The sequence below is a fragment of the Schistocerca serialis genome, chromosome 3 (assembly GCF_023864345.2).
Source record: "Schistocerca serialis cubense isolate TAMUIC-IGC-003099 chromosome 3, iqSchSeri2.2, whole genome shotgun sequence".
Taxonomy (NCBI): Eukaryota; Metazoa; Arthropoda; class Insecta; order Orthoptera; family Acrididae; genus Schistocerca; species Schistocerca serialis.
Genome location: NC_064640.1, coordinates 165,652,596 through 165,679,718, shown reverse-complemented (window position 1 = coordinate 165,679,718; position 27,123 = coordinate 165,652,596). Strand labels below are relative to the sequence as shown.

The following is a 27,123-nucleotide window of genomic DNA, read 5'->3' as shown; positions in this document are numbered from 1 at the left end:
TACAATGATCAAATGGTAGTATGTTTATATGCTTCTCATGCATGAACGTTTTCTTAAATGTGAAATTTAAAACTTTGGCATTCTTTTTGCCATCTTCTTCTGCCAGACCATCTGGATAAAAGCCTTTGATCTGCGTAGTGATTTTACATAGGACGAGAAATTTTTCAGGTTCTTAGCAAGATCCTTTGCTAAGGTATGACTGTGGAGTTGTTTTATGCATTATACTTTGATCTTTCTACAGCTGCACATATTTCTACTAACTTTTGCCTATCATCATTTGTGTGTTCCCTTTTGAACTGAGACTACAATAGCCGTTGCTTCCTCATCATTTTCCGAATTTTGTTTTTAAACCACTTACTCAGCGCATACTTCTCCAGAGCATGATTTACATTCCATTTAAACTGTGCCATAATTCTTCTGTGTCTGTAATACTGGGACTAAATGATTTCAATCCATTGTCTAAGTGGGATGCTAACAACTGCTTACCTGTTATTTCTAGTAGAGATATTAAAATATTTAATTATGAGGGTTATGTCATCAGCATATATTACTGTCTTGTGGGGTGAAGAACTAGACAGATCATTCATGTTTATAAGAAAAAGAAAATGGTCCAGGACAGAACCTTGTGACACTTCTGTAGTAATTATTTGCAGTGACAACTTGTTTCCTGTCTAAGAGATACAGTGTGATTCATTATCCTTGAGTCCATATTTTTCAGATTTAGATATCAGGATATGCTATAAATGTTAAATGCCTTTCTTAGATCAAGGAGCATAGCACAGGCAAAAGAATGAATTTCAAAACATTCCAGAATGTCTGTAACTACTTGGTTGAGAAGTAGCGCTTCCGGTCTCTTAAACTGACATATGGCTGAGAGAGCGGTCTGCTGACCACTTCTCCTCCCTATCCACATCCCGTGATGCCTGTGGGCTGACGATGACATGGAAGCTGATTGGTACTGTTGATCTTCATGGCCTATTCAGGCAGAGTTTAGTTTTATAAGTGTCTTCAGTATGTGAGCCACCTGATTCAGTGTACAATGTGGCCTTTGGCCTGAGTCAGAGTTCACTATTAATTATGATACTTTCTGTATAATGGCAGCACATTAGTCTACATGAGAGCTGGTGACGTAATGGAGGGTGTCTGATGTATAAAATGTTTGGTATTATTTAGAGTCATGGATATGGATGTGGAAGAGAGGAGTGTGTCAAGATTATGTAAAATTTGATGGTGGATACCAAGTAATTTTCTCAGGTATGCTAACAATATGTCCAGAATACTAATGCTTTTACTCCTGTTGTTAAGATTTGCATATGTGAATGAAAATTTCTCAGTTATTTGAAAAAGAAAGCCTGAATGGATATTACAGAAATGACAGAGACTTGACAAATTTTGTGCTCAAATGTCACAATAGGTCTGTATTGGAATGAAAGCTGCTAACATATTGAAAGTTGGAAAAATGTGCAAATGAATTCTTGGTTGAGAAAAGAAACTCTTACATTAAATTCTGATATAACATAATTGTTCATTGGATGAATTTGTGCATTAGGACACAATTAAAATTGACAAACTCAAGTGGCATACAGGGTGGCACACGAAATGTGCTACCATTTTGTTTTTGAATATAAACTTTATTGTCAATACAATCTGAAAGGAACATATACTACAATGAAGAGCCGTCCATGGAGATTTGTTCAAACTCAGCATATGCTCAATATGTCCACCATTTCGTTTCCTAACTTCCTTCAAACGAACACTGACGTTAGAGATTACCCTACGGCACATGTCTTCCGTAATTTCAGTGCAAGCTTGAAGAATGAGTCTTCTGAGCTCCATTAAATCACGTGGACGTTTCGGGAAAATTTTTTCTTTTAGGTACCCTCAAAGAGAAAAGTCACATGGATTGAGGCCTGGACTATTGGGGGGCCAATTTTGTCCGTCATTGAAGTGACCTGGAAACCTGAGTGAAATGATCTGCATCTCGAAATGCTCGTGTAAAAACTCCAACACAGTGTTTGCAGTATGTGGCCTTGCTCCATCTTGCATGAACCACTGCATGTTGAAGGGCAAGGTCCTAGCAAGAAGCTGTGGAATGAAGCTATTGTGACGCATGCTCAAATAACGCACACTGTTCACAGTTTCTTCAAAGAAAAAGGGTCCGATAAGTCCGTGACTGAAAATTGCTGCCCACGCTAAGAAAAAGGGTCCCATAAGTCCGTGACTGAAAATTGCTGCCCACGCTGTAATCCTCGGAGTATAATGTTGTCGTTCATGAAGCACTTGTGGGTTTTCAGTGGCCCAAAAGCGTACATTTTGTTTGTTAACCACACCGTCTAAATGAAAATGCGCCTCGTCTGAAAACCAAACGTCGTTGAGAGTTTTTTTCCCTATCCTCAGCCCACTGAGCAAACAGTAGTCTCTGCTGCTTGTGTTCTTCAGTGAGCTTCTGTGCACAGGTCATCTTGTATGGTTACATATGGAGGTCACTTTTAAGAATGCGTTGAACAGAGCATCTGGATATTCCCAGTTGCACTGCTGCCTTTCTACATGATTTCCAGGGACTTCTCTGTACAGCAACTCATACCGCTTCAATATTCTCCAGCAAAGAAACAGGCTTAGGCCGAGGTCGCTTCGCTTCCAGTACTGTTCCTTCCTGTACAAATTTATCATACAACCTGTGGATGGTCTTCTTGCAAGGGACCCATCATGTGTTAAACTGTTGTCGAAAGTGCCTCTAAGTCACAACAAGGCTTTTTGTTTCATGAAAAAGCAACACAATTGCCGATTGTTGCTGTGTCGTCAATCTTCCATTGTCAGCCATTGCTGCTTACTACTCTCCTAGCGGCAGTATCGTGAATTACACATCATTTCGTAATTCATTTGTTTTTCCAAGCTCTGCTGGTACTGCTGTAGAGATCCCAGCGGGATATCTAATGTGCATCATAAATTGTGAAAGAAACAATTGGTAACACATTTCGTGCGCCACCCTGTACATTACTGGCTGCATTTGCTAAACTACGATGATGTGTTGTTGCATGGGTATTAACATTCTTGTGGACATAAGAATTTTGCTTGTAAGTATTTTCCAGTGGAGTAGATGGGTCATATATATATATATATATATATATATATATATATATACCCTACTCATCAGTTTGAACAAAACACCCTACGATAATTTAAAACCTCATTTCACCATTGATGATTCCATAATACCCAGGATGAGATGTTTTTCTGGATTCTGCAAAACATGAGCCACAACATTAATTAAGAGCTCAAAGGTAAATGCAGACCATAACTGCAAATGGGTTTCTTCCTATGCAAGTAGCAACAGAGAGTATGTCTGATACTACTACCAAACAACTACTCCACCCACCCTATTGTAATACAGTGCTCTAATTATCTGAAACAACGTAGAAAGAATGTGATTGTAAATTTCATAAAACTAGGGCTTCATCAGTGGTGTTTAGCTCTTTGTTGTTCAGTGTGGGAAATCATTTAACCTCTGCACAATGAAACGATCTTTCTTTACATACGCTGCAATTGTAAACTTCCATTTTTAGCATATTATGAACTACACAGTGGTTTGCTTGATCAACATGTAATGGTGTCCCATATTGCTGTAGAAAGGCAGTATCTTACAATCACATTTGTTCGGTTCTATATATGGAACAGTGAAAGTGCAACCCATGTGCAGGTTTAGTTACCATATCAGCACACACTATACATTCAAACAGGACTGCATATGCCTTGAAATAAAACAAACAAGATGTAGTCAAACATTTTTGTGTGATATTACTTTATAATGATGCCAGCTATGAAATTAGCTAGGTGCCATGAAATAAAAGCATTTTTTAACACTAAGAAAAAGCAAAATGACTTTTTTCAAGAAACTGTTGGTGCCTCTTATTATGACTAAGTGCAGTTATGAGATTTGCAGCCAATAATATAAGCTGTTTTTAATGAGCTATTTGCTTATGATATTTTTAGATGAGAATAGAACATTTTTAGTACAGCAAATGTATAATGTGCTTCAATAGATTATAAACTGTTAAAGCATGTACTGTGAAAATTATTAGCTACAAACAATTTTTTCGTTGTCATTGTATTTCACTGTGCTGTAGTTATCATAGCCCTCCCCCTTTTAAGTGTGTTATTATTATACAGGGTGGGTCACTAACTATTGCCACCTAGAATAACTCCAAAAGTGTGATAGTAGCTGAAAAGTTTGTGGGACAAATGTTAAGTGGGACAATGGGGGCCATAATATGATGTTGGTTTTTTGTTGCTAGGTGGGGTCACGTCAGATATGAAGGTCAACTTTGTTTTTTTTAAATGGGATGCTATAGTTTGGTACTTATTTTCTGACAGTGGCTATTGAGACAAATCCAATGATGTGTAACAGTAAGGTCTTTGAAGGTCAACAAAGGTCAAAAAGATGGCATGAACGTCCATTTACAGAAGGTGTTCGAAGTGATGACACTGGTATCAATGCATTGCTGCAGTCTTCTTATCATGGATTGAGCGGCATTCCTTATCACTTCGGCATTTATCAAAGCACATGCTTTGACAATTCTCTCTCATATATCGTGCAAATAGTAAATATTTGCCAAATACGGCGTATCCATCTAACGTGCCATTGACATGTAAACACCATTTGACTGTTTCGCTAGACAACACTAATAAGAATGGTAAGACTAGTATCATTGAATCAAGTGAATTTGAATGATGTATTCCTCCGAAGAACAAGTTGATATGCTTCTCATTTATGGAGAATTCCAACGAAATTCAGTGAGAGCTAGAGACTTATTCGCTGAAAGATATCCTCAATGTACTCAACCTACACATCATACATTTAAATATGTGTATGATAAATTGAGAACAACTTGATCTTTAATGCATTGGAAACATATCTGGCAGAGGAGAGTTACTTGCCAGTAAATGGAAATTAGTACTGTTGCCACTGTGGTTTGAGATCCTTGTGTTTGTTCACTTCAAATCGCAAGGGAATCTGGTATTAGCCAGAATAGTGTTGTTCATGTTCTGCAGCACCATAAATATCTTCCTTGCCATATCAGTCTCCACCAAGACTTAACTGGTACAGATCGTATGTGTTGCATTGAATTCTACTGATGGGTTCAACTTCAGATTCAGAGGGATGACACATTTATTAATTTTATTTTATTTTCTAACGGGGCCACATTCACAAACCATGGAAGTGATAATTTGCACAACATGCATTATTGGGCAACTGAAAATCCATGTTGGCTGTGGCAAGTTGCACACCAGAAACTGTGGTCGGTGAGTGTATGGTGTGGGATTCTGGAGGACAGAATTATAGGCCCCTATTCCATCGAAGGAAATCTTAATGGTAGGAAGTACACCACATTCCTGCAAGAAACATTAGGTCTGTTGTTGGAAGAAATACCTTTAGGAACAAGGAATAGAAGCACATTTTTCGCTGAGGGCTAGAAATGAGTTGCAGAGACAGTTCCCAAATTGCTGGATTGGATGCAGAGGATAAAGACATTCCAACTACACTTGAGGATATGCGAGAGAGAATTGTCAGAGCATGTGCTTCGATAAGTGCCGATGTGATAAGGAATATCACTCAATCCATGATAAGAAGATTGCAGCACTGCGTTGATACCAATGGTCAACACTTAAAACACCTTGTGTAAATGTACGTTCATCCACCTTTTTGACCTTCGTTGACCTTACTGTTACACATCATTCGATTTGTCTCAGTAGCCGCTATCACAAAATAAGTACCAAAATATAGCATCCCATTTAAAAAAACAAAGTTGACCTTCATATCTCTGAAACGACCCCACCTAGCAACAAAAAACCAACATCATATTATGGCCCCCATTGTCCCAGGCAACGTATGTCCCACAACCTTTTTAGCTACTATCATACTTTTGGAGCTATTCTTGGCGGCAGTAGTTACTGACTCACACTGTATAGTAACCAGTACTGAATTGCAAGTCATACATTTCCTTGTTAACATGTATTTGCATTGTTTGCCCATAACAGTGCTACCTAATATGAGTAAGTTGTTTGTTGTGGAAAAGTTCTTCAACCATATTTTTATTTGATCCAGAACAGTATTTCATGAAATGGTATACTGGAAATATCTTACATTGCCTGCTTGGGCACACCATGTCTAAAGCACTCTTGGGCAAATCCAAGCAGTCTAAGTGTAGATCCTCTATTAGCAATAATTATGCACTCTTCCCAGTTAAAATTTTAGTTAATGTGCATCTCAGCTAAATTTGTAATTTCAGCCATTCTTGTAAGCACCATTTTTAGATTTACATTTTGAAATTTTTGCTGTCTCTTGCATGGTATTATGTGTTGTTAGTTAATGTGCATAAACATGTGTGAACAGAAGACTCATTCAATATTAATAAAAACAATAGTATCACAACATTTTCTTACACTACAATTCTCAAATAGCACAAGTCTCATTCCATTGTACAATTCTTGATGCAATTTATTAGGAATTATGAGTTGTAGTATTTTCTGTGGAAGAGAATGCTGTGCAATACAAGATGACAAAAAGCAGTTTATTTTTGTTGCATTTGCAAGCCCAGTATGCATCCTTTATTTGCTTAACTCAGCTTCCCTTTGTATACTGTGGAATATAGTGGAATTATTTTCTTTCAGAGCCAAGGCATGGAAGCGAAATACAAAAGCATTGACAACAGTGCAGATACAAATTTTAGCGCAGGAGATGAAAAGAAAGACGAAGATGTTGACATTATTGACTTGTGGGAGAATTGTAAAAATGCCTCTGCAAAGAAAACAGGTGAACATCTACATGTTTTATGTTATATGAATGATAGTCTGTAACTAATGAAGCAAAGTTAAGTGCATGTGAAACTTTGTTATTTCTATTACTGAAATTTAGTCTTGTATACAATACTGATATTTCATCATCACGTCATGTAGTAATTGCTCTAAGTTACTGACAAGTGTTGACATTTCCATGTTAAAGCTTGAAAAATAGTAGCTCATTATTTGCATGTCCAATTGTGTTTTATTGACAACACATTGTGGTATTTAAATTAAGGCACCATTTGATTTCAGATCACTACTGATTTCATAGAGGAGGCATTGAACAACCGATAAGCATGAAGAAATGAACTATAATTAGTTGAACTTCCAGACAAAACAAAATTTTTCTTCAGGGAAATGATGACATGTGTGCATGTCCCCCCCCCCCCCCTCCCCCAACCACACACACACACACACACACACACACACACACACACACACACACACACACACACACAGCCTCCACTGTTCTATCAAGGCACTATGGCTTATGTTGGTGTTGAGGTTTTGGAGGAGGGAGAGGGAGAGGGAGAGGGAGAATGAGGGGGGGAGAGAGAGAGAGAGAGAGAGAGAGTTTTTTTCACATTTCTATCTGCTGCTGCTTTGTGCCTCTTCTAGTCAGTATGTAAATGTCTACTGCTTATCATCCTCTATTAGCAATAATTATGCACTCTTCCCAGTTAAAATTTTAGTTAATGTGCATCTCAATTAAATTTATAATTTCAGCAATTCTTGTAAGCACCATTTTTAGATTTATATTTTGAAATGTAACTAATGAAAACTACCTTGAGCAGTTAAACTGAGAACCGACTCGTGGCAATAACATATTTGACCTTCTGGTGACAAACAGACCCGAACTATTTAAAACAGTTAACGCAGAACAGGGAATCAGCGATCATAAAGCGGTTACTGCATCGATGATTTCAGCCGTAAATAGAAATATTAAAAAAGGTATGAAGATTTTTCTGTTTAGCAAAAGTGACAAAAAGCAGATTACAGTACCTGACGGCTCAACACAAAAGTTTTGTCTCAAGTACAGATAGTGTTGAGGGTCAGTGGACAAAGTTCAAAACCATCGTACAATATGTGTTAGATGAGTATGTGCCAAGCAAGATCGTAAGAGATGGAAAAGAGCTACCGTGGTTCAACGACCGAGTCAGAAAACTGCTGCAGAAGCAAAGGGAACTTCACAGCAAATGTAAACATAGCCAAAGCCTCGCAGACAAACAAAAATTACGCGAAGCAAAATGTAGTGTGATGAGGGCTATGCGAGAGGCGTTCAATGAATTCGAAAGTAAAGTTCTATATACTGACTTGGCAGAAAATCCTAAGAAATTTTGGTCTTATGTCAAAGCGGTAGGTGGATCAAAACAAAATGACCAGACACTCTGTGACCAAAATGGTGCTGAAACAGAGGATGACAGACTAAAGGCCGAAATACTAAATGTCTTTTTCCAAAACTGTTTCACAGAGGAAGACTGCACTGTAGTTCCTTCTCTAGATTGTCATACAGATGACAAAATCGTAGATATCGAAATAGACGACAGAGGGGTAGAGAAACAATTAAAATCGCTCAAAAGAGGAAAGGCCGCTGGACCTGATGGGATACCAGTTTGATTTTACACAGAGTACGCGAAGGAACTTGCCCCCCCTTCTTGCAGCGGTGTACCGTAGGTCTCTAGAAGAGCGTAGCGTTCCAAAGGATTGGAAAAGGGCACAGGTCATCCCCGTTTTCAAGAAGTGACGTCGAACAGATGTGCAAAACTATAGACCTATATCTCTAACGTCGATCAGTTGTAGAATTTTGAAACACGTATTATGTTCGAGTATAATGAATTTTCTGGAGACTAGAAATCTACTCTGTAGGAATCAGCATGGGTTTCGAAAAAGACGGTCGTGTGAAACCCAGCTCGCGCTATTCGTCCACGAGACTCAGAGGGCCATAGACACGGGTTCACAGGTAGATGCCATGTTTCTTGACTTCCGCAAGGCATTCGATACAGTTCCCCACAGTCGTTTAATGAACAAAGTAAGAGCATATGGACTATCAGACCAATTGTGTGATTGGATTGAAGAGTTCCTAGATAACAGAATGCAGCATGTCATTCTCAATGGAGAGAAGTCTTCCGAAGTAAGAGTGATTTCAGGTGTGCCGCAGGGGAGTGTCATAGGACCGTTGCTATTAACAATATACATAAATGACCTTGTGGATGACAACAGAAGTTCACTGAGGCATTTTGCAGATGATGCTGTGGTGTATCGAGAGATTGTAACAATGGAAAATTGTACTGAAATGCAGGAGGATCTGCAGCAAATTGACACATGGTGCAGGGAATGGCAATTGAATCTCAATGTAGACAAGTGTAATGTGCTGCGAATACATAGAAAGATAGATCCCTTGTCATTTAGTTAAAAAATAGCAGGTCAGCAACTGGAAGCAGTTAATTCCATAAATTATCTGGGAGTACGCATTAGGAGTGATTTAAAATGGAATGATCATATAAAGTTGATCGTTGGTAAAGCAGATGCCAGACTGAGATTCGTTGGAAGAATCCTAAGGAAATGCAATCCGAAAACAAAGGAAGTAGGTTACAGTATGCTTGTTCACCCACTGCTTGAATACTGCTCAGCAGTGTGGGATCCGTACCAAATAGGGTTGATAGAAGAGATAGAGAAGATCCAACGGAGAGCAGCACGCTTCGTTACAGGATCATTTAGTAATCGCGAAAGCGTTACGGAGATGATAGATAAACTACAGTGGAAGACTCTGCAGGAGAGACGCTCAGTAGCTCGGTACGGGCTTTTGTTAAAGTTTCGAGAACATACCTTCACCGAAGAGTCAAGCAGTATATTGCTCCCTCCTACGTATATCTCGCAAAGAGACCATGATGATAAAATCAGAGAGATTAGAGCCCACACAGAAGCGTACCGACAATCCTTCTTTCCACGAACAATACGAGACTGGAATAGAAGGGAGAACCGATAGAGGTACTCAAGGTACCCTCCGCCACACACCGTCAGGTTGCTTGCGGAGTATGGATGTAGATGTAGATCCTGGAATTTCTCTTGATGTTGTTTTTGTTATATTCTAGATAAGACATTCATTTAATTACTTTTCATTTTGAGTTGTGAGCTCATTTTTTGATATAACAACAATATCTTGAACATTGTTGCTACAACTGTGTAATAAGTATGAATGTGCTTCATGTAAGGTTGTTAAAGCAAATACTTAATTTTATCACAGCAATCTGATATTATAAGAAACTTGCTGAATATAGAATTTTAGTTAAGGTGGACTTATGATACATCAGTTAGTGACATGATTGTAAGATGAACAGTAGTTTTGGATTTGTTATTCCATGTTATCTGTGTTTACAAATGAGGAACCTCTAAACTGGTTCTGACATTTTCTGTTTCTAGCAACAAAATTTTTGTCATTTATGTCATATGTGGCTTCTATAGTTATTTATCAATGAAAGTACTCAATTTTTAGAAATACAGTGTAATCAAATGGATAAAAAAATCTACTCGCCAAGTGGCAGCAGGAGAGCATATATAACAGTTTGCAAGTTTTTGAAGCCAGTGGCTCCTTCTTCTGAAACCATAAAGGCTGAAACCATAATGTAATGAATATTTTGTGACGAGTGAAAATCTGTGCCAGGCCATTGAATATCAATCTCGTGCCTATCGCAGGCTGCCACTGTATCTATTTAGGTCATCTGACAGCACTCACAGGAGCTACTCAAATTTTCATTGTCACTGATGTATCCCTCCTGTTGCTTATGGATGCTACAACCATAGGTCCTCCAATTGGATATGTAGGAACAGGACTACTAGAGGAACATATTTGGTTGAGATGTGTGTCTTACTCTTTCATAGAGATGTAGCAATGCTACCTCCATGATCTCATCATATGTAGCTGATCCCTGATGTCCTGAATGCAGGAAGCTCTGGGTAAATTCTGAAACATAAAATTACACTCACTACATTGTAAGTGGCAGATTTCTGTAACTGACTTTTTAAGGCAAAAACCTTTTATTCTGTGAATACATTTTATGAAAATAGTTAAGGAAGCATGGGCTACTGATGAGGAATTGAAAGGAAAGTTTAGTTTTTATTTCAGCTGAGAGTACTGAACTGTAGTAACTAGGAACACAAGGAAACAAACAGTCTTAAGTAACTAAAATTTTATTGGCTCATGGAGTGGCGACGACACAGTGAGTACACAGAGAATAATAAGATGACTGGAATACTTTCGACAACTGACAGCTTGGAGGTTCAAGTATGCCCTTATAAAGATACAATTCCAGGCAGGCATTGCTGGTCTCTTGCTGGGCATGCACATCAGACCAGATGACTGCTGATGGCAATTGGGCCATCTGAGGCGGCAGCCTCAGTTGTTGTGCAGTGAGTCGCTCAATGTTGACGTGCACTATGTTTGCCATAGTGGCCCAACTTACAGCTGTGGTAGATGTAGTAATCAGTGGGTTACTGCATTCTTCCCTCCTTGCCAGGGGGAAGGGCCAGGCATCACCATCTGTGATACTGCAATTGCTGAGGCGTCTATAGTGTGTCTGGTGGCTTCCGTAGTGGCAGCCAAAGATGAGTGTAGTTCTCAATCTGCTGGGATCAGTGCATACAAACAAAAGTGATTGTGATGAGGACACCTCTGCTGACATGGGTGCTTGTTAGACAGGACCAGCAACAAAAGGGATGCCATCTTGATGTCACGGTCCAGGCCAATGGGCATCAACTGTGGGAGTAGTGATGGTGAACTGGTAAGGAGAAGCACCAGAAGTCTGATTGCAATCCCTGCTTTCAGCATTGTGGACTTCACGCAGGGGGAGGGGCTGGCAATGGCCACAAGAAGCAGCAGTAGAGCGTAGAATGGGAAACCGGCAGCAGGAGTGAATGGGCATTGAGGAGTGAATGGGCAGCAGAGAATGAATGGGCAGCGTGGGATGAATGGGCAGTGCGAGATGAACGGACTGTGCTGGATGAACAGGTGGCATCAGTCCCCCATCCCAAAGAGGAGGCCTCACGCCCCTCCTTGCAGGGAACTGGTTCTGGTTGCATGACAAAAGTTGATCGTTGTTGTGATCCATGAAGACTCAATGCCCACAGCTCCTGTGAACCATGGTTTGAATCCAGTGAGGGCACTGTGCAAAACCTCTGGCCCAGATGGGTGTTCCAGGTGTGAACTTTGATGAAACTAGTACTGCTGGGGGATGATAGTGTGGGAGCAAGAGGCTGGGCAGTGTCCGTGATTGATGGCTGTGCACGAGCTCGGCAGGACTCTAGGCCCCAGTCGGCACCTTTCTGTATGAGCTTAAGTAAAATGTATGAGCCTCTTAAGTGGGGAAATCTGCCACGTACTTGCAGATCTGTATCTTAAATGCCCAGACAATGCAGTCCACCTCTACATTCAACTACAGATGGAAAGGAGCTGCCATGATGTAGCAAATACCATTGTGGGAACAGAAGTCCTTGAAAGACTGATCTACGAACTGAGGACCATTGTCTGAAACCAAACAGCAAGGCAAACCTTTGATGGATAATATCTTTGACAGGACCTTGACAGTTGCACATGCTGTCAGAGACGGACAACAAATGACACAATGTAAATGAGGAAAAAGCGTCAATTGCCAACAACCAGAGCACGTCTAAGAAGGGACCAGCAAAATCAATGTGGACTCTCTCCCAGTGCTATGTAGGAGCCAGCCATTGTGGAAAAACAATGTGCAGCCCCACCTGCTGGAACAAACACATGCAACAGGCCATGACAAAGTGATCCACCTCACGATTGATGCCTGGCCAAACACTTCGTCGTGCGCCAACAGTTTCGTGTGAGATATTCCCCAGTGACCATGATGTAGGAAACAGAATATGTCCCACCCCAGAGCCACTGGAATCATGATGCAGGGAGTAATCACGTCTGTCAACAAAAGAAGAACGCCATCCAAGAGGGAGAGACGATGGCACAATATCTAATAATTGTGAAGCAGTTGTGACATCCAGCCCGTCGGAAGGTCGGCCACCTCAGTCGTACTGTGCACACCACCTGCTGGAGCATAAGATCTGCTGCCGCAGAAGAGGTAATAAAGAAATTGATGAGACGTAATACAGGAACTGATGATGGGAAAACCATCCACTGTTTTCCTTGCCTCCATATTCAGTTGAAAATAGAGCAGCTGCTGTTGCTTGAATGAAGGGTCAGGGTCCATAAGGAGCTGGGATAGAGCATCCATGTTCGCATGTTGCAGTGTGGGATGCAAATGGATCTCATAATTGTACCAGGACAAGAACAGAGCCTAGTGCTGAAGACGATGGGTGGCTTTGTCCAGTAAGGACACTGATGGGCTAAACAGGGATATCAAGGGCTTATGGTTGGTAATTCAATGAAATTTTGCTCAATACAAGAACATATGAAACTATTTTATGGCATAGATTATAGCAAGGACTTCCTTATCCACTTGAGAATAATGTTGAGAGCTTTCAATGTGAAGGCAATAGGTTGTTCTAAGCCATCTGAATGGCAATGGACCAGGACCACCCCCACCTCATACTCAGATGTGTCCATGATTAGGATCAGATACTTGCCAGGTTGAAACATTGCAAGACAAGGTGCAGAGTGAAGACTATCTTCGAGCTGCACTATTGCATGCTCACAGGCAATAAGTATTTTTCCAAAGTAACAGATGCAAGTGGTGGGCAATAGTAACTGCTCTGGGAATGAAATAGTGATAGTACGTCACTTTGCCAAGAAATGCCTGAAGTTCCCTTATATTAGACAGATGAGGCAAAGCTGTAGTGGTTGCAGTGTGCTGTTCCAGTGGATGTGTGCAGTGCTGGGAGATTCCATATCCCAAATGAACAGTGGGCTGAAAGGTTGAGGGTGATGTGTGCAATGAAATTGTTTGTACAACGCAACGCTTGGGCAAACAGATCGTAAACCCTAGAACACAAGAAATCCAGTTTGTGATAATGTACTTGATCTGACTCCGGATGCACCGCATCCATGATCGAAAAACCAGAAGTAGTAACCCAAATAAATTTTCTGCTCTCTCATCATTGACCTACAAGTACAGAAGAGAACATGCAACTAACTTGTGAACTGTGTCGATCATGAACTGGCCAAGAATAGGAATTAGCAGTTTGTTTTAGCTTACCAGCTGATACTCAATGTGTGCCAATGTTGGGGAGCCAAGCCTGACATATGACTGAAAGCTAAGTAGGGACACAGTGGCTCCCAGGTCAACCTGTAGGCACAATGGTAGGTTCATCATCTGCACTTCAGTGAAATGTTTGCTCTGGTCTTCAGACAGTAGCAAACACAGTGACGAAACAGCATGAATATCCACATCCTTGGAGGCCTGCAAGGACTCCTGAGGGGCTAGAGATTGACATAACGCTGCTGTATGACCTTTCTTCTTACATTTATGGCACGTGGCCCACTGACTAGGGCAATTTGCCTGCTTGAGCTGTACAAAGTGAGAGGGCCACGAAGGAAGAAGAGTTCACTGTTCCTGCTGCCGTATTGTGTTTGTCCACGGCAGTTCAGTGAGCGTGTTTATATTGCAACCACCCCCTCATCCTCTAGCGCACTAGGTTCCATGCACTGGGATTGTATGCTGTCAACAATGACTACATCACTCCAAGCCTCTAACTGGCAGCCTGTGACACAGGAAACCTCAAACAACTGTGCAGTATTCAAAACTTCTTTCAGCATAGGAACCTTAAATTGAAGGATGTGTTGATGCACTTCCTTATCAAGAGCTGAACAAATGATTGCATCTCGGACCATGGTGTTTGCGTATGACCCCTGATACATATCCATAACAAAGCAACATTTATGACTGAGACTGTGAAGCTCAGCTGTCCAAGCTCGATACCTCATGTACTCTTGTAGTGATAGGAGACAGCAAATGAAACATATTGTCTAATGAAAGTGACACTGGTTCCTGCAGAAGAACAGACTGCCACAGTAGTGAAAAATATGAGGGGGTATCCAGTGAAGAGAAAAGCCTTACAGAAATCCTTGTCAACCATGCGGAATGCCATGAAATGTTGGCAGATCTTTTTTGTAAGCATTCTAGTCTTGTGTGGATTCATCAAAGGGGGAATGGTGGCGGGTGAGCAATCGGCTGAGCAGCTGGTGGTGGAACCGGGTTTGACATAGCCAACAACCGTTGCAACATGACCACAGTATGCAGCTGTTGTTGGATGAGTGACTAGAATAGATCTTCCATTGTAGAGCTGAATATCAGTAAATCCTCAGGATTTTGAACACACAAAAATCCTATCTTCACCTGTTGCCACCTGTAGGAACACAAGGAAACACACTGTCTTAAATAACTAAGTTTTATTGGGTCATGGAGAATATAGGTACACAGAGAATAATCACATGACTGGAATAACTTTGACAACCGAGAGTTTGGAGGCGTGAATATGCTTGTATAAAAATTCAATTCCCAGCAGTCATCAATGGTGTTGTGCAGCATGTGCACATCAGCCTAAGTGACTACTGTTGGCTATCGGGCCACCTCTGGCAGCCTTCTCGGTCATTGTGCAGCACTGTAGTTGCTTAATCTGTGATGACTCATATGTAAGTCATTTGGCATGCACTGTAGGGTCTGCTGTAGCAAAATGATTCTCTGATTACTTTATTGCAGAAATAATTTTTTATTTTCAACAAGTATATTCTTTGCACAACGTAAGTGTAAGCCATGAAACTAAAAATTTCAAGTGGTAGATAAAAATAACCAAACTCTGCCAGTTGCAAATGTAAGACTTTTTATGTCATCTGTCAAATTAGTTTCTTTAATTAAGAAAACATTGTGGTACTCACATTTAGTCTTATTAATATGAGTGTATGTAAAGAGATAACTAATATAATGAAGCAGAGGCCACATGTGGTCACCCACAATCTCAGTGTCATCATTATCCACTTCTGCATGTAAACCTTGTGGATAGTGAACAATGTGTTCATTCACTGAAGTTTATTTCACCCAAGAAACTGCCGTCTTCAGCTATTTACCTTACTTGAAAACCATCAAAATGTACAGTAGTCAAGACTCATACTTTCCGTTTCAAACCCAGCGTATATGAACATGATTGTTGTCACCACACATGTGGTGTTATTTTCAGAACCTCTCTCTAAATTATCAATTTGTACGTAACCAAATGGAAAATAGTCCTTCTCCTTATTATGAAGTCAATAGTAAGTCAAATTAATTACAACAGTTGTGTTCTTAAGGGCACAGTTTGTCTCTTTGCACAATCCGAATAAAGGCATTTCCTGAGATCTCTTGCATAGCCACTGAAAAATTTTGCAAAAATCTGAAATTATGCAAACAATTAGGAACAATTTGCTCCTTACCTGTTCTTCAATTTTTGTCCTTCCAGTGAAGTTTTTACAGTGACAGCATAGTTCAAGAAGTTCAATAAATGAGTCTGTACGTTTCCAATACTCAGTAGCTTTTTTTTTTTGCGTGTATGGGGGGTAAGTATAATACGAGTAGTGGATGTAGATGAATTAAAAATGAGGAGAGGGAGATAACACTCTGCCTTTGTACTGTGGTTACCTATTTCTTAGCAAATTGTTCTAAATGATGGATGGTACAAACAAGCCATTTGTCACCAGAGTATGTGATTAACTTTTAATTTCCAAGATGTACTATTCATTCAGATTTAGTGAAGAGGGAGGGAGAGAGAAAGAGGGTGGGGGGAGGAGATTAGCAAATTAGGACTTCATCCCCAGTATGTCTTGTACCACAGCACAGTGTTTCATGGAATGTGTTTGCTCTTTTGCAAATCATCAGCGCAGATGTTTCCTGCATTTTCCTCGCAGTTAACTGCATTCAAAAGTTATTGTTTTGAACTTTTGTGTTACAGACAAACAACACACACTGCCCCATTCTTCCAAAGCCACAAAACTTTCAAAAGCCATAACAGAATTCATGTTGCAAGAGGAAGGCACAGATGTGGAAACTCTGCGGAAAGCTCTGTTTTGCCAGGTAAGTTGTTTTCTTTTGTGAGTGTCGAAGCCGCATGGGGTAGCCGTGCGGTCTGAGGCACCTTGTCACGGCCCATGTGGCTGTCCCTGTCGGAGGTTCGAGTTCTCCCTCGGTCATGGGTGTGTGTTGTCCTTAGCTTAAGTTAGGTTAAATAGTGCATAAGCTTAGGGACCAATGACCTCAGCAGTTTGGTCCCATAAGACCTTACCGCAAATTTCAAATTTCAAGTGTCCAATTAAAATCACTAACATTATGTGTCGTAACACTTTTAACAATAATCATTGTGCAGCTGTTAATTACACACATTTTGAAAATGACATGAATTTTCTTTTTATGGAGCAAACTGAGAAACTGTGGTTTGTGTGAACTGTAAACAAAATTGCCGTGAACTCAGTGGTTATTTTGAACATCACAATGGTTTTCTGGAGATTAAAGGTGGTACACATTCATCTCTTTTTGACCAGTGAGCTGATTTACCCGTCTCATTACTTGTTAACCAACAGTTTAAGATAGTGCAATTTGTGTTTTTCATATTTTCCAGAGATGTTATCGAGCACAATACCATCACCTGCTTGCCATGGTTGAAATACCAGAGGGTGTAACTGCATGAGATTTTCTCAGTGAAATTATTTTCTTATGAAGTATGTGAAGCACTCATACAGTTTTAGTTATTATCTGTTTATTTGAATTTACATCTTATTTAGAAAATGCTTTAAGCAGCAACACCTCCCAGGGGAAGTTTGACAGTTGAAAATAACACAGATTTAAATTACAGTTTTGTTTTCCTTTCATTTTAGTTTTTGAGGGCCTACCAGTTAATACATCCAGAACTTGACAGTCAAATATTCATTTTAACACCGATTGTCCCACTGACAGCAATGGTGAATGGTTTCCTATTAAAAATTGTGGCAAAATCAATTTCCGTTCCTCCTGATTCAGAATATGATTCATCCATCTAAATCATTTCATGTACACCACATCCTCAGTATCTGATTTGATATGTGTGTCATAGGAATAGGAAGGATTTACTTTCAAAATCCCGTTCTATGAGAGCAAGGAGAAAATTTCTCAACCTTACAGAGATGGCATTGATGTCAATGAAATTTATTCCTTATTACATTGGTGCATGTTGTCATGAACACAAATCATCGACATTATATGTGGACTAGTTTTGGGTATAGGTCTTTTCAAAGTAGTCATATACAAGAGAGAAGAGTGTGGGTGTAGATTGGTGTAGTGAGCTGGGAGAAATGGGGGGTTTGTTTGGAGGGGAGTATGGGATGGAAGTTAGCAGAGATAGAGTTCATGAGGATTGTGGGATCCAAATGATGTATTTTAAGAACAGTTATAATCTAATTAGAAGAACTTGGTATTGGTAGATGGAGGATCGAGATGGCAAATGTTGTGGAACAGCCATTGAAACTGAGCATGTTTTGTTCCTAATTCTCTGCCACCAGGTGGTCAAATTTGCCCTTTGCCACAGTTTTGTGGATAATTTTTTGGAAACAAAAGTTGTTCAATGTTGGTGAAGCTTTCAAAAGCAGTTTACTCCTTCATTTTCAATCATTAAAATAAATGGGCCACAGAACTCAAATGTGACTGTTGTTTCCCTTTATGATTATCTGTGCAAAGTGCCAATTAAAGTCACAAAACATACAAGAAAACATTCCAAAGTGCTCAGTATGGTTTCCAGTGATTTTTGGTTAATGCGTATAAAATAGATGTCAGTCATATCAGAAAAAAAGGTACCTGCAGAATTAATTAAGATCATACTTTGTGCAGTATAGAGCCACATTTGTCAAACGCTCATCAGACGCAAATTAAAAAAAATAATATTTTTGGCATGTTACTGCAATCACTGAAACTGGTTGCAGAGTAAAAGATTATTGTTACCAGTAAAACATTATTATTCCCACATCTATTGTGCATGTAGTGTTGCATAGTGTTTATCATCTCTGGCTGGTGTGCTGTGGTTCACAAGTTCAAACATGATCACCAGCAATTATCTAACATTTTTTGGAGATTCTTGAAATATCTTACATTTCTAATGTTTGTATAGTCTGGAATATTTAGCATTTGTATAAATAGCTGCACACTCTACCTGGAAGATCAATACTGCACTGGCTGTGTGTTGGTTTTGGTAATAAACTTGCTTCAAGTGATAAGTCTTGTACTTCGGTGATGACTCTACTTTCAGATTTTGACTTGAGTGGTGCTACAATGTGACATTGGTGGAGACGAAAGGTACTTCAGAACATCTACATCACTTTGGATCCACTTAGTCAATGTAAAAGCTGTCACCTTCACAGACAGGAACCAGAATACAAGCAGTAGATTGTTCACATGGTCTGTATCTTCAGGAAATCAATGGATTCCAAGCCGGCAGCTGCACATCATGTGTTGATCAGTGTTCTCCAGAGATATTAATCAGGATCCAACAGATGGCTAAAAGGTATTGGATCGAGTTGCCAGGTGGGATGACATGATGTGTTTGGCAGATGTGTACTTTTACTAGGACAGTGCAGCCCAGCAAGGGTTGTAGAACAACAAAGAGGAGCTGATTAACTGTTACAAATTTCAAGCTGATCTGAAGAAAACATTTGATCACAACCAACAGCAAGTCCACTTAGTTCACGAAAAATTGAAGAACAGAGCCCAACATTGTGGGAAAATGGCACAGTCCCACATACATAATGTTTTGGTTCTATGCCACATTTTAAATCCAAATATGACAGAAGCTGATGAAACCTCATAAATGATGGAAAGGGATTGCAAAAGACATGTACTAAGCTCTTCTGGTAAAGAACGTCACAACAACAGAGGAATTCATAAAGTGATGTCAATGCATCAAGGGAAGGCAACAGAAAAGAGTCAAATGAAAGAGATATGACCGACTTTCCAATGTGGTTCCTATGGCAATTGCAGAAGACCACCACAACCTTGCTGCGCTCGTATGACTTAGTGATAGAAGAGATACTGCATTTTATGACAATCAGAACTGTTGGACTGAATAAGCAAGAGATAGCAGCCATGAATGTTGGCCCCATACATCAGAAGGTAACAAGGAATGTTGAAGAGGAGGTGTGTCGATCTTTAGCACCAGTCTCACCACCAATTGAGTGTGCCAGGAAGTATGGACTCAGCCAACCAGGACTTATGCCACAGTCGTCAAACAACAGCCCGGCACCTGACCAACACAGTTACATAAACTCCTCCACCATGTATAATGGCCCACAGAAGAACAGGCATATGGAGGGAAGAAGAGAACATGCCAGTGGGTCTCCATTTTGTAGGACCTGGATGCACTGTATGCTCCTGCACAGAAAAAAGACAAGTTTTTTATGTATCTATTAGGCTGCTGGATCTCACCCATCCAACAGTTCTGTTAATGTCAACTGCTGACAATTATAGACAACCAGTTGTATGAAGCCCATCACTGGTTCTCCAACACGCCACAGACATTCTCCATCACCGTACAGAAGTACCAGCTGCTTGCCTAGCCACCACCTTCAGAAAAACTCATCATGGAGAGGAGAGACTGCCACAGATGCATATCTTTCGTCTATAGCAGCCACAAAGACTTATGAAACCTCATTAACACCATCATTGACAGCCATCATGTCCAGGCACTAGGCAACTCACGGAATTCCTTTGCTCTAGTGTCAGATAATCATTATTTTCAGCTGAAGAAGACTATATTCTGTGGAAATGGTTGTGCTGAAAGTCATAGATGGGAAGTACCTGAAGCTGATGGGAACTATGTATTGCAACAATAATTATCTATGACACAGCATGGCCCTCCAAATTTAATGTTGTAACAGAATATAGTCATAATGTTACTCCCAGATGGGATTTCTTGCAGGCATCACAAGCAGTCATAGACTGTGAAAGATCAGAGTTCCAGATTGATAAAGCTATTCCAACAAGCACACATTACAAATATTGTTCTGGGCAGTTGATTGGTATTGAAGACATTATTTTCCTCCCATCATCAACAGGACAAGTTCCAGACATCAGTTGAGGTGCTCAGTTAAACTGTGAAGCTTTTGGCAGTTGCAAAAAGCTTCTCAGGGCCACAAAAGACATCTACATGCCAGTGAAAGTCATAAACATTATAGGTGGTCAAAGTGAACTTTGGATCAGTAATTGCCATGTGGAGGCACAGTTCAGTTCATTGCTAATGGTATGTGTGTAGGGATTGCCAAACCAGTCAAAAATGGCAGCTTTGTGGCATCAACAAAGAATCATGCTCCACATAGAAACAGCGTAGAGTAGGAAAATACTATCAAACTGCAAATAGAATCTGCAGTTGCTTTCGTATCAAGAGTGGGGAAAAGGTAGGCCAAACGGCCATGGTAAAACATTGTTATCATCCACCAATTAGCCACCACTAATGTAGGATGTCACTGGCTGAGTGATAGTGAATGCAGGAGGAAGTGGAGAAGCTGCTGCAAGATAACATCATTGGACCTTCAGAGTAACCTGTGGTTCTTTAGAAGGAGGAGGGTGGCACATGTCATTTCTGCAAAATCACGAGGTACGACATGTATCCATTGCCACACATTGATGACACCTTAGAATGCTTGACAGGAGCAAAGTATTTCTCAACTATGGACATGAAGACAGGGTGCTGACAAATCAAGGTTGACAAGACTGACCGGGGAAGAACGGCCTTCATAATTCCTGATGTCATCTATGAATTTAAAATTATTCAGATTGGACTGTGTAATGCTCCATCCATGCCTTGACACATTAAATGGCTGATGTGTCTTTGCTATCTGGAAGACATTATCATTTTTAAAGACATTTTAAGCCATCTGACAACTATTTTGAATTGTGTTCAAACCACAGGCCTCGCCTGAATATGAAAAAGTGCCTCTTTGCCTCTCTAGAAATTATAGTCTAATGAATGGTGAGAAAGTCTGTCCTGATACAAAGAAAGTAAAAGCAGTCACAGATTTTTCCAACTCCTCTGCACATTCATGATGTGAGAAGTTTGTACTATGTGCAATTCATAAAGGACTTCTGTAACAAGGCACATTCCTTGCATTAACATTCACAGGGAGATGCCAGATTTTCCTGGATTGAGGTGCAAGAAAGAACTCTCTTTGTCCTTAAGGAGGCACTAACATCTTCTCCAATCCTAGCACTGTATCACAAGAATGCTGAGATAGAACTTCACACCAGCTCTGGTGATTATGGGACAAGTTTAGGAAGGTACTGGAAAGGGGATAGCTTGTGCTTCCTGAGTACTCACCCAGTCCAAGATGAACTGTTCTACAACATAGAAATAGTGCCTTGCAGTTGTTTGGTTCATCAACAAGTTCTGGCTGTATTTATTTGGCAAATCATTCACCACTGTGGTGGACTATAATACTCTGCACTGGCTAACTTCCCTTCAGGATCTGTCAGGTTGACTGGTGAGTAGAGCACTGAGGCTACAGGAGCATGATGTTGCAGTCAAACACAAGGATGCTGACTGCCTTTCAAGGAATCCTTTGGCAGAACACAGCAGCATTGGTGAAATCTCTTCATTGCTGCATTAAATGACATTACTGCTGAACAAATGGAAAATCCAGCACTGCTGAAAACCATAGAAGCTTTGAAGAAGGAGCAACTGACCAAAGGAAAATTCCCATTAATAAAAGGAGCATTATATCAGAGAAACTATGATCCATTATGACAGTAATGGTTGCTCATCATCTCAGCTCATCTTCAGCTAGCTATCCTGAAGTGTTTCCATGACCCTCCAAAATCTGATTACGTACAACTCATTAGGACTTCAGACAGAATTCGATGCAGGTATCTCCGGGCAGATCTCTACCAATCCATTAGACCTTAAGTTAGCCTCTGTAAGAAATGCCAATGACAGAAGCACGTGCTGCAGTTACATCTGGGGCATCTGGTACCAATCCCGTCTGCAGCTGTACGATTCCACAGAATTGGAATCTACCTCTTGGGAAGGTTCCCAGAAATGACTAATGGGAATTGAAGGGTAATAGTCTGAACTAACTACCTCACTTACCAGTGACGTAGCGTGGTTGTAAAGGTTGCGGAGACTACAGTTATAGGGAGACAAAATAGTACAATAAACAATAATTTAAACAAATGAAACAAAAGTATCAAATAAAACAACTACTGCTACTACCACCACCACTACCTCCACCACTAATAATAATAATAATAATAATAATAATAATAATAATAATAATTGACATTATACCAATTATACTATCAACTACAGGAGTCATACCACACAATATCCACCAGTACATCAACGCAATACAGCTACATCCAAACACACACACACATATATATATATATATATATATATATATATATTTCCTTTTAACTGTACGGTATATGTTACATTGCATTTAGGAACTTTCGGGTAATTGAACATGTGTATATGTATATACAACTACAGAAATCTGTAATTATTGATACATGTTCAATTACCCGAAAGTTCCTAAATGCAATGTAACATATACTTATTCGTGGAAAGAAAAGACAGGCCCATTGCACTTGTGTACAAGAAAATGTAAGTGCTTCTTCTCTTAAAATATATATATATATATATATATATATATATATATATATATATATATATATATATATATATATATATAATGCAATGTAACATATACCGTACAGTTAAAAGGAAATCACGCTTGATCAAGGTCTGCGTCACTTTCCATTTTTAACCAGACATAACGTCTGAGAAAGGAAAGACATAATAATAATAATAATAATAATAATAACTTACTTGTTCAAGAAACGATGACAAATTTGTAGAACTCCAGCAGCAAGAGAAGAAGCACTTACATTTTCTTGTACACAAGTGCAATGGGCCTGTCTCTTCTTTCCACGAATAAGTCTATAACTCAGTCTACAAAGATCTGATCACTGGATAGCTCTCCAAGTAGTATCTTTTCTATTGCTAAGGTGCTCAAACATGACAGCCGGGTGTTGGACATTGAATTCTTTAAATAATTCTTCACTTGTTTAAGAGTACTCATGCTTCGTTCACTGCTTGCTGTCGTTGCGGGTAGGGTCAAAACCAAACGTAGGAACTTTGTTGTTTCTTCATAAACAGAGTCTAAATCATTGTTGACAATGTATTTTAAGAGGATTATTGGAGATAAGTGTTTTTTCTCGTCAGCATATGTGTAACACAGTTCATTTTGAAGTTGTTCTTGTTTGAAGAAAGGGTACTGTTCTAATAACTGAAACAGTTTCAACTTTGGGAATTCTTTTTGATAGTTTGGGAAACACTTTTCATTCAAAAGTTCAACAAACTGAATTTGGGGAAAGTCTTGAAATCTTCTTTCCATTTGAACAATTTGCAAATCCAGTATCTCATAAGTTAGTGCCCTGAGAAATGTCTTTTGACTATCACAGAATGATAAGTTGCCATTCAAACACAAGCTGCATTTAATGCATTCATCAATGAATGTTTCCGTTCTTAACTGTTGTAAGTTTCTCAAAAATGTTCTTATTTCGTCGCGTCAAGCAGTTATCCTGACAGATTTTGACTGAAGGACATTAAAGAGATTATCAACATAAACAAAGCACCCTTGGTAGAAGCAAAGCAAGTAGACAAACGTAGGATCATCCATCCATCGTTTCATTCCCACAGCACAGCTCAAATGTTCTGGGTCCCACTGAGAGTCTGTATCATCAATTATATAATTAAAAACACTGTATAGCTCTGAGAAATGACTAGATATTGTTGAAACTGCCCTGGTACGAAAGTTCCAGTGAGTTTTACTTGCATGTGGTAGGTTAAATCCTTTCTCAGTTAGCAATACAGTTCATTTTGATGATTTGCTGAAAAACAAATGGAATGCAGTATGATCACTTACAAACATGCATACTTTTTGTATGATTTTGGAGGCATGTAACAGTACCAAATTCAGCTGGTGTGTGTAACAATGAATAAACAGTGCATAGGGACAGAACTCCTTCACCCATTGTTGTTGTCCTCTTTCCATGCCCAACATTACCAAAGCACCATCATATGTTTGACTAACCACTTTTCCTTCCACATTCCATTCTTTCAGTACTGCAAGAATAATGTTTGACAAACCTTCATCAGCAGTTTTATCTCCAGAAACATCGTAAAATCCAACGAATCTTTCCTTAGTTTTGTCTGCAATACAGTACCTGGATATTATACTCATTTGACTGTTGCATGACACGTCTAACGTTTCATCAGCCTGAATCGAAATGAAATTGCAGTTCTGAATTTCAGATTTTATTTTCTCATTAACTGCCAGAGTTATCATTTGTATTACATCATTCTGTATATCTGGAAAAGTTCATTTAAAGGTTGAAGATGATGACAGATGGTCTCGGATTAACTGCTCTCCTTGAGCTAGTAAATCCAACAATTCCAGATAGTTACCTTTGTTGCTGGAGGATTCGTCTTCTCGATGGCCGCGAAAGGCTAGTTCTTGTTTACAAAGAAATACAATTGCCTGAATAAGACGAGCCAATACTCTCCTGTTGGATGCTACTTGTTCGTTTTATTTTATTGCTGTCAGACGAGCGGCTTCAGAAAGAGCGTGTCAGTTCTACTTTTACCCAATAGCTGAAATGATTCTTTGTTCTGCAGGTGACGTTTTGATATCTGATGCTTTGTGCTTTCCTGTCAAAGTTCTTTATTGTACAAATGCCTTCGTTGCACCATTCCCTTTCACCACCAAACAGAAGACATATATAACAATGTAATCTGTTATTAACTGCATTCGCAGTCAGCCAAGTGTACTTTTCTTACCAGGCTGTCTGAAATGTACGTTTTTGTTTGGCTTCACTTAAAACTACACTGAATATAGGAGTAGGTTGTTTGTCCTTCAATTTGCACTTTTTTCGTATGTTAATGTAGAAAAAGGCATCTTTAATAAAAATTCTAGAAGGTGTTCAGTTGCCGGCTCACTCACGTTGACAACACAACGAAAATATGCACTAAAATCACACAAGAATGACTATGAACACAAACTGCGCGACTGTTCACTTCTGTGTTAAAAGCCAGCATAGAAGCGGCAGAGACTAGTCTCGATACCTGCTAACAAGTGCAGTACACCAGCCGTCGTGGAAGAGCGGAAGTGGAGGGGAGCCGAGAATGCCACTAACACAGCCAGGTAAGGGAAGGGAGGCAGAGACTGAGAGCAGTCGAGTCTCAAGCAGGCAAATACTCGAATACTCAGGGTGCGGCGCGGGCTACAAAACTGATGTCTTCGCACACTTAGAGCTGTTAGTAGAAAGTTGTTTATATTTTGTTATGAATTACTGTTGCATCTTCTTTAAGCACGAATACAGGGGAGACTAAGTCTCAAAGTCTCCCCTCACGCTATGCCACTGTCACTTATATGCTGTCACCAAAGCTTTGCCAAATGTCAAAGGTCTGGAAATTGTACAGCTCCTTGTAGAAGACCTCATTTTGAAGCACAGAATGCCCCATGTGATGATCTCTGATCATGGAAAAGTCTTCCAGTCAAGACTAGTATCAGAGGTAATTTCACATTATGACATCACACACAGGATGACAACTGCCTACAATCCCCACATAAATAAATGGCCTCACAGAAAACTTAAATAAGATGATCCGCTCTTAAAGTATGTTGATCTCAATCACGGAGATTGGGATCAATAACGCTCATTGTGACACTCGCCAACAACACAGCAAAGCTAGACACTACAGAGTTCACATCGTTCTTTCTGCTCCAAAGTCATTACGTAGAAGCGGCAATTGAATACAGTGTTCCAATTTCAACTGGACAATACTCAGGATGATTACGTGAAACATCTCATCACCAAGATCAAGGAAGCAAAGCAGCTGTCTCATATACAGACTATGGACCCACAGGAGGAAGACTGAGAGCACTTTAACACCAAGCACTGTCCTGTGGTTTAGCAGCCTGTGAGACCTGGTATGAATTTTTATGCCTTTGTGGTGAGTGGGGCTATTGGAAAAGTTACTAAAGTGCTAATGTTGGCTGTATTGTATCCTTCATCGCTTGTCAGTCATCATATATGAAACAGTGGGCTGTGAACCTTCACCAAGAAGACAAAAGTTCATGAACATCATCCATGCTCTTGATATGAAGCCCTACTACAGTTCAGAGGTACAGATCAATAATAAGAGTTTCAAGGAAGTTGAAGAGCCACTCAAAAATCGTGAAGCTTTGACGGGAGTGGCTACGTTCGCTGCTCATCACAGTGAGGCAGATATAATGACATGACCACCAGGGCCACCACATGGAGG

General features: G+C 39.9%; 1 protein-coding gene across 1 annotated transcript in view; it reads left to right on the top strand.

The window, feature by feature from the left end:
* LOC126469882 (E3 ubiquitin-protein ligase HERC2) overlaps positions 1–27,123 on the top strand; it is an 846,528-nt gene that overhangs the window by 316,885 nt on the left and 502,520 nt on the right. Inside the window, exons 30-31 of the mRNA XM_050097213.1 lie at positions 6,670–6,811; positions 16,735–16,856. Of these exons, the coding sequence (XP_049953170.1) occupies positions 6,670–6,811; positions 16,735–16,856 (264 nt within the window). The remainder of the gene's footprint in view (positions 1–6,669; positions 6,812–16,734; positions 16,857–27,123) is intronic.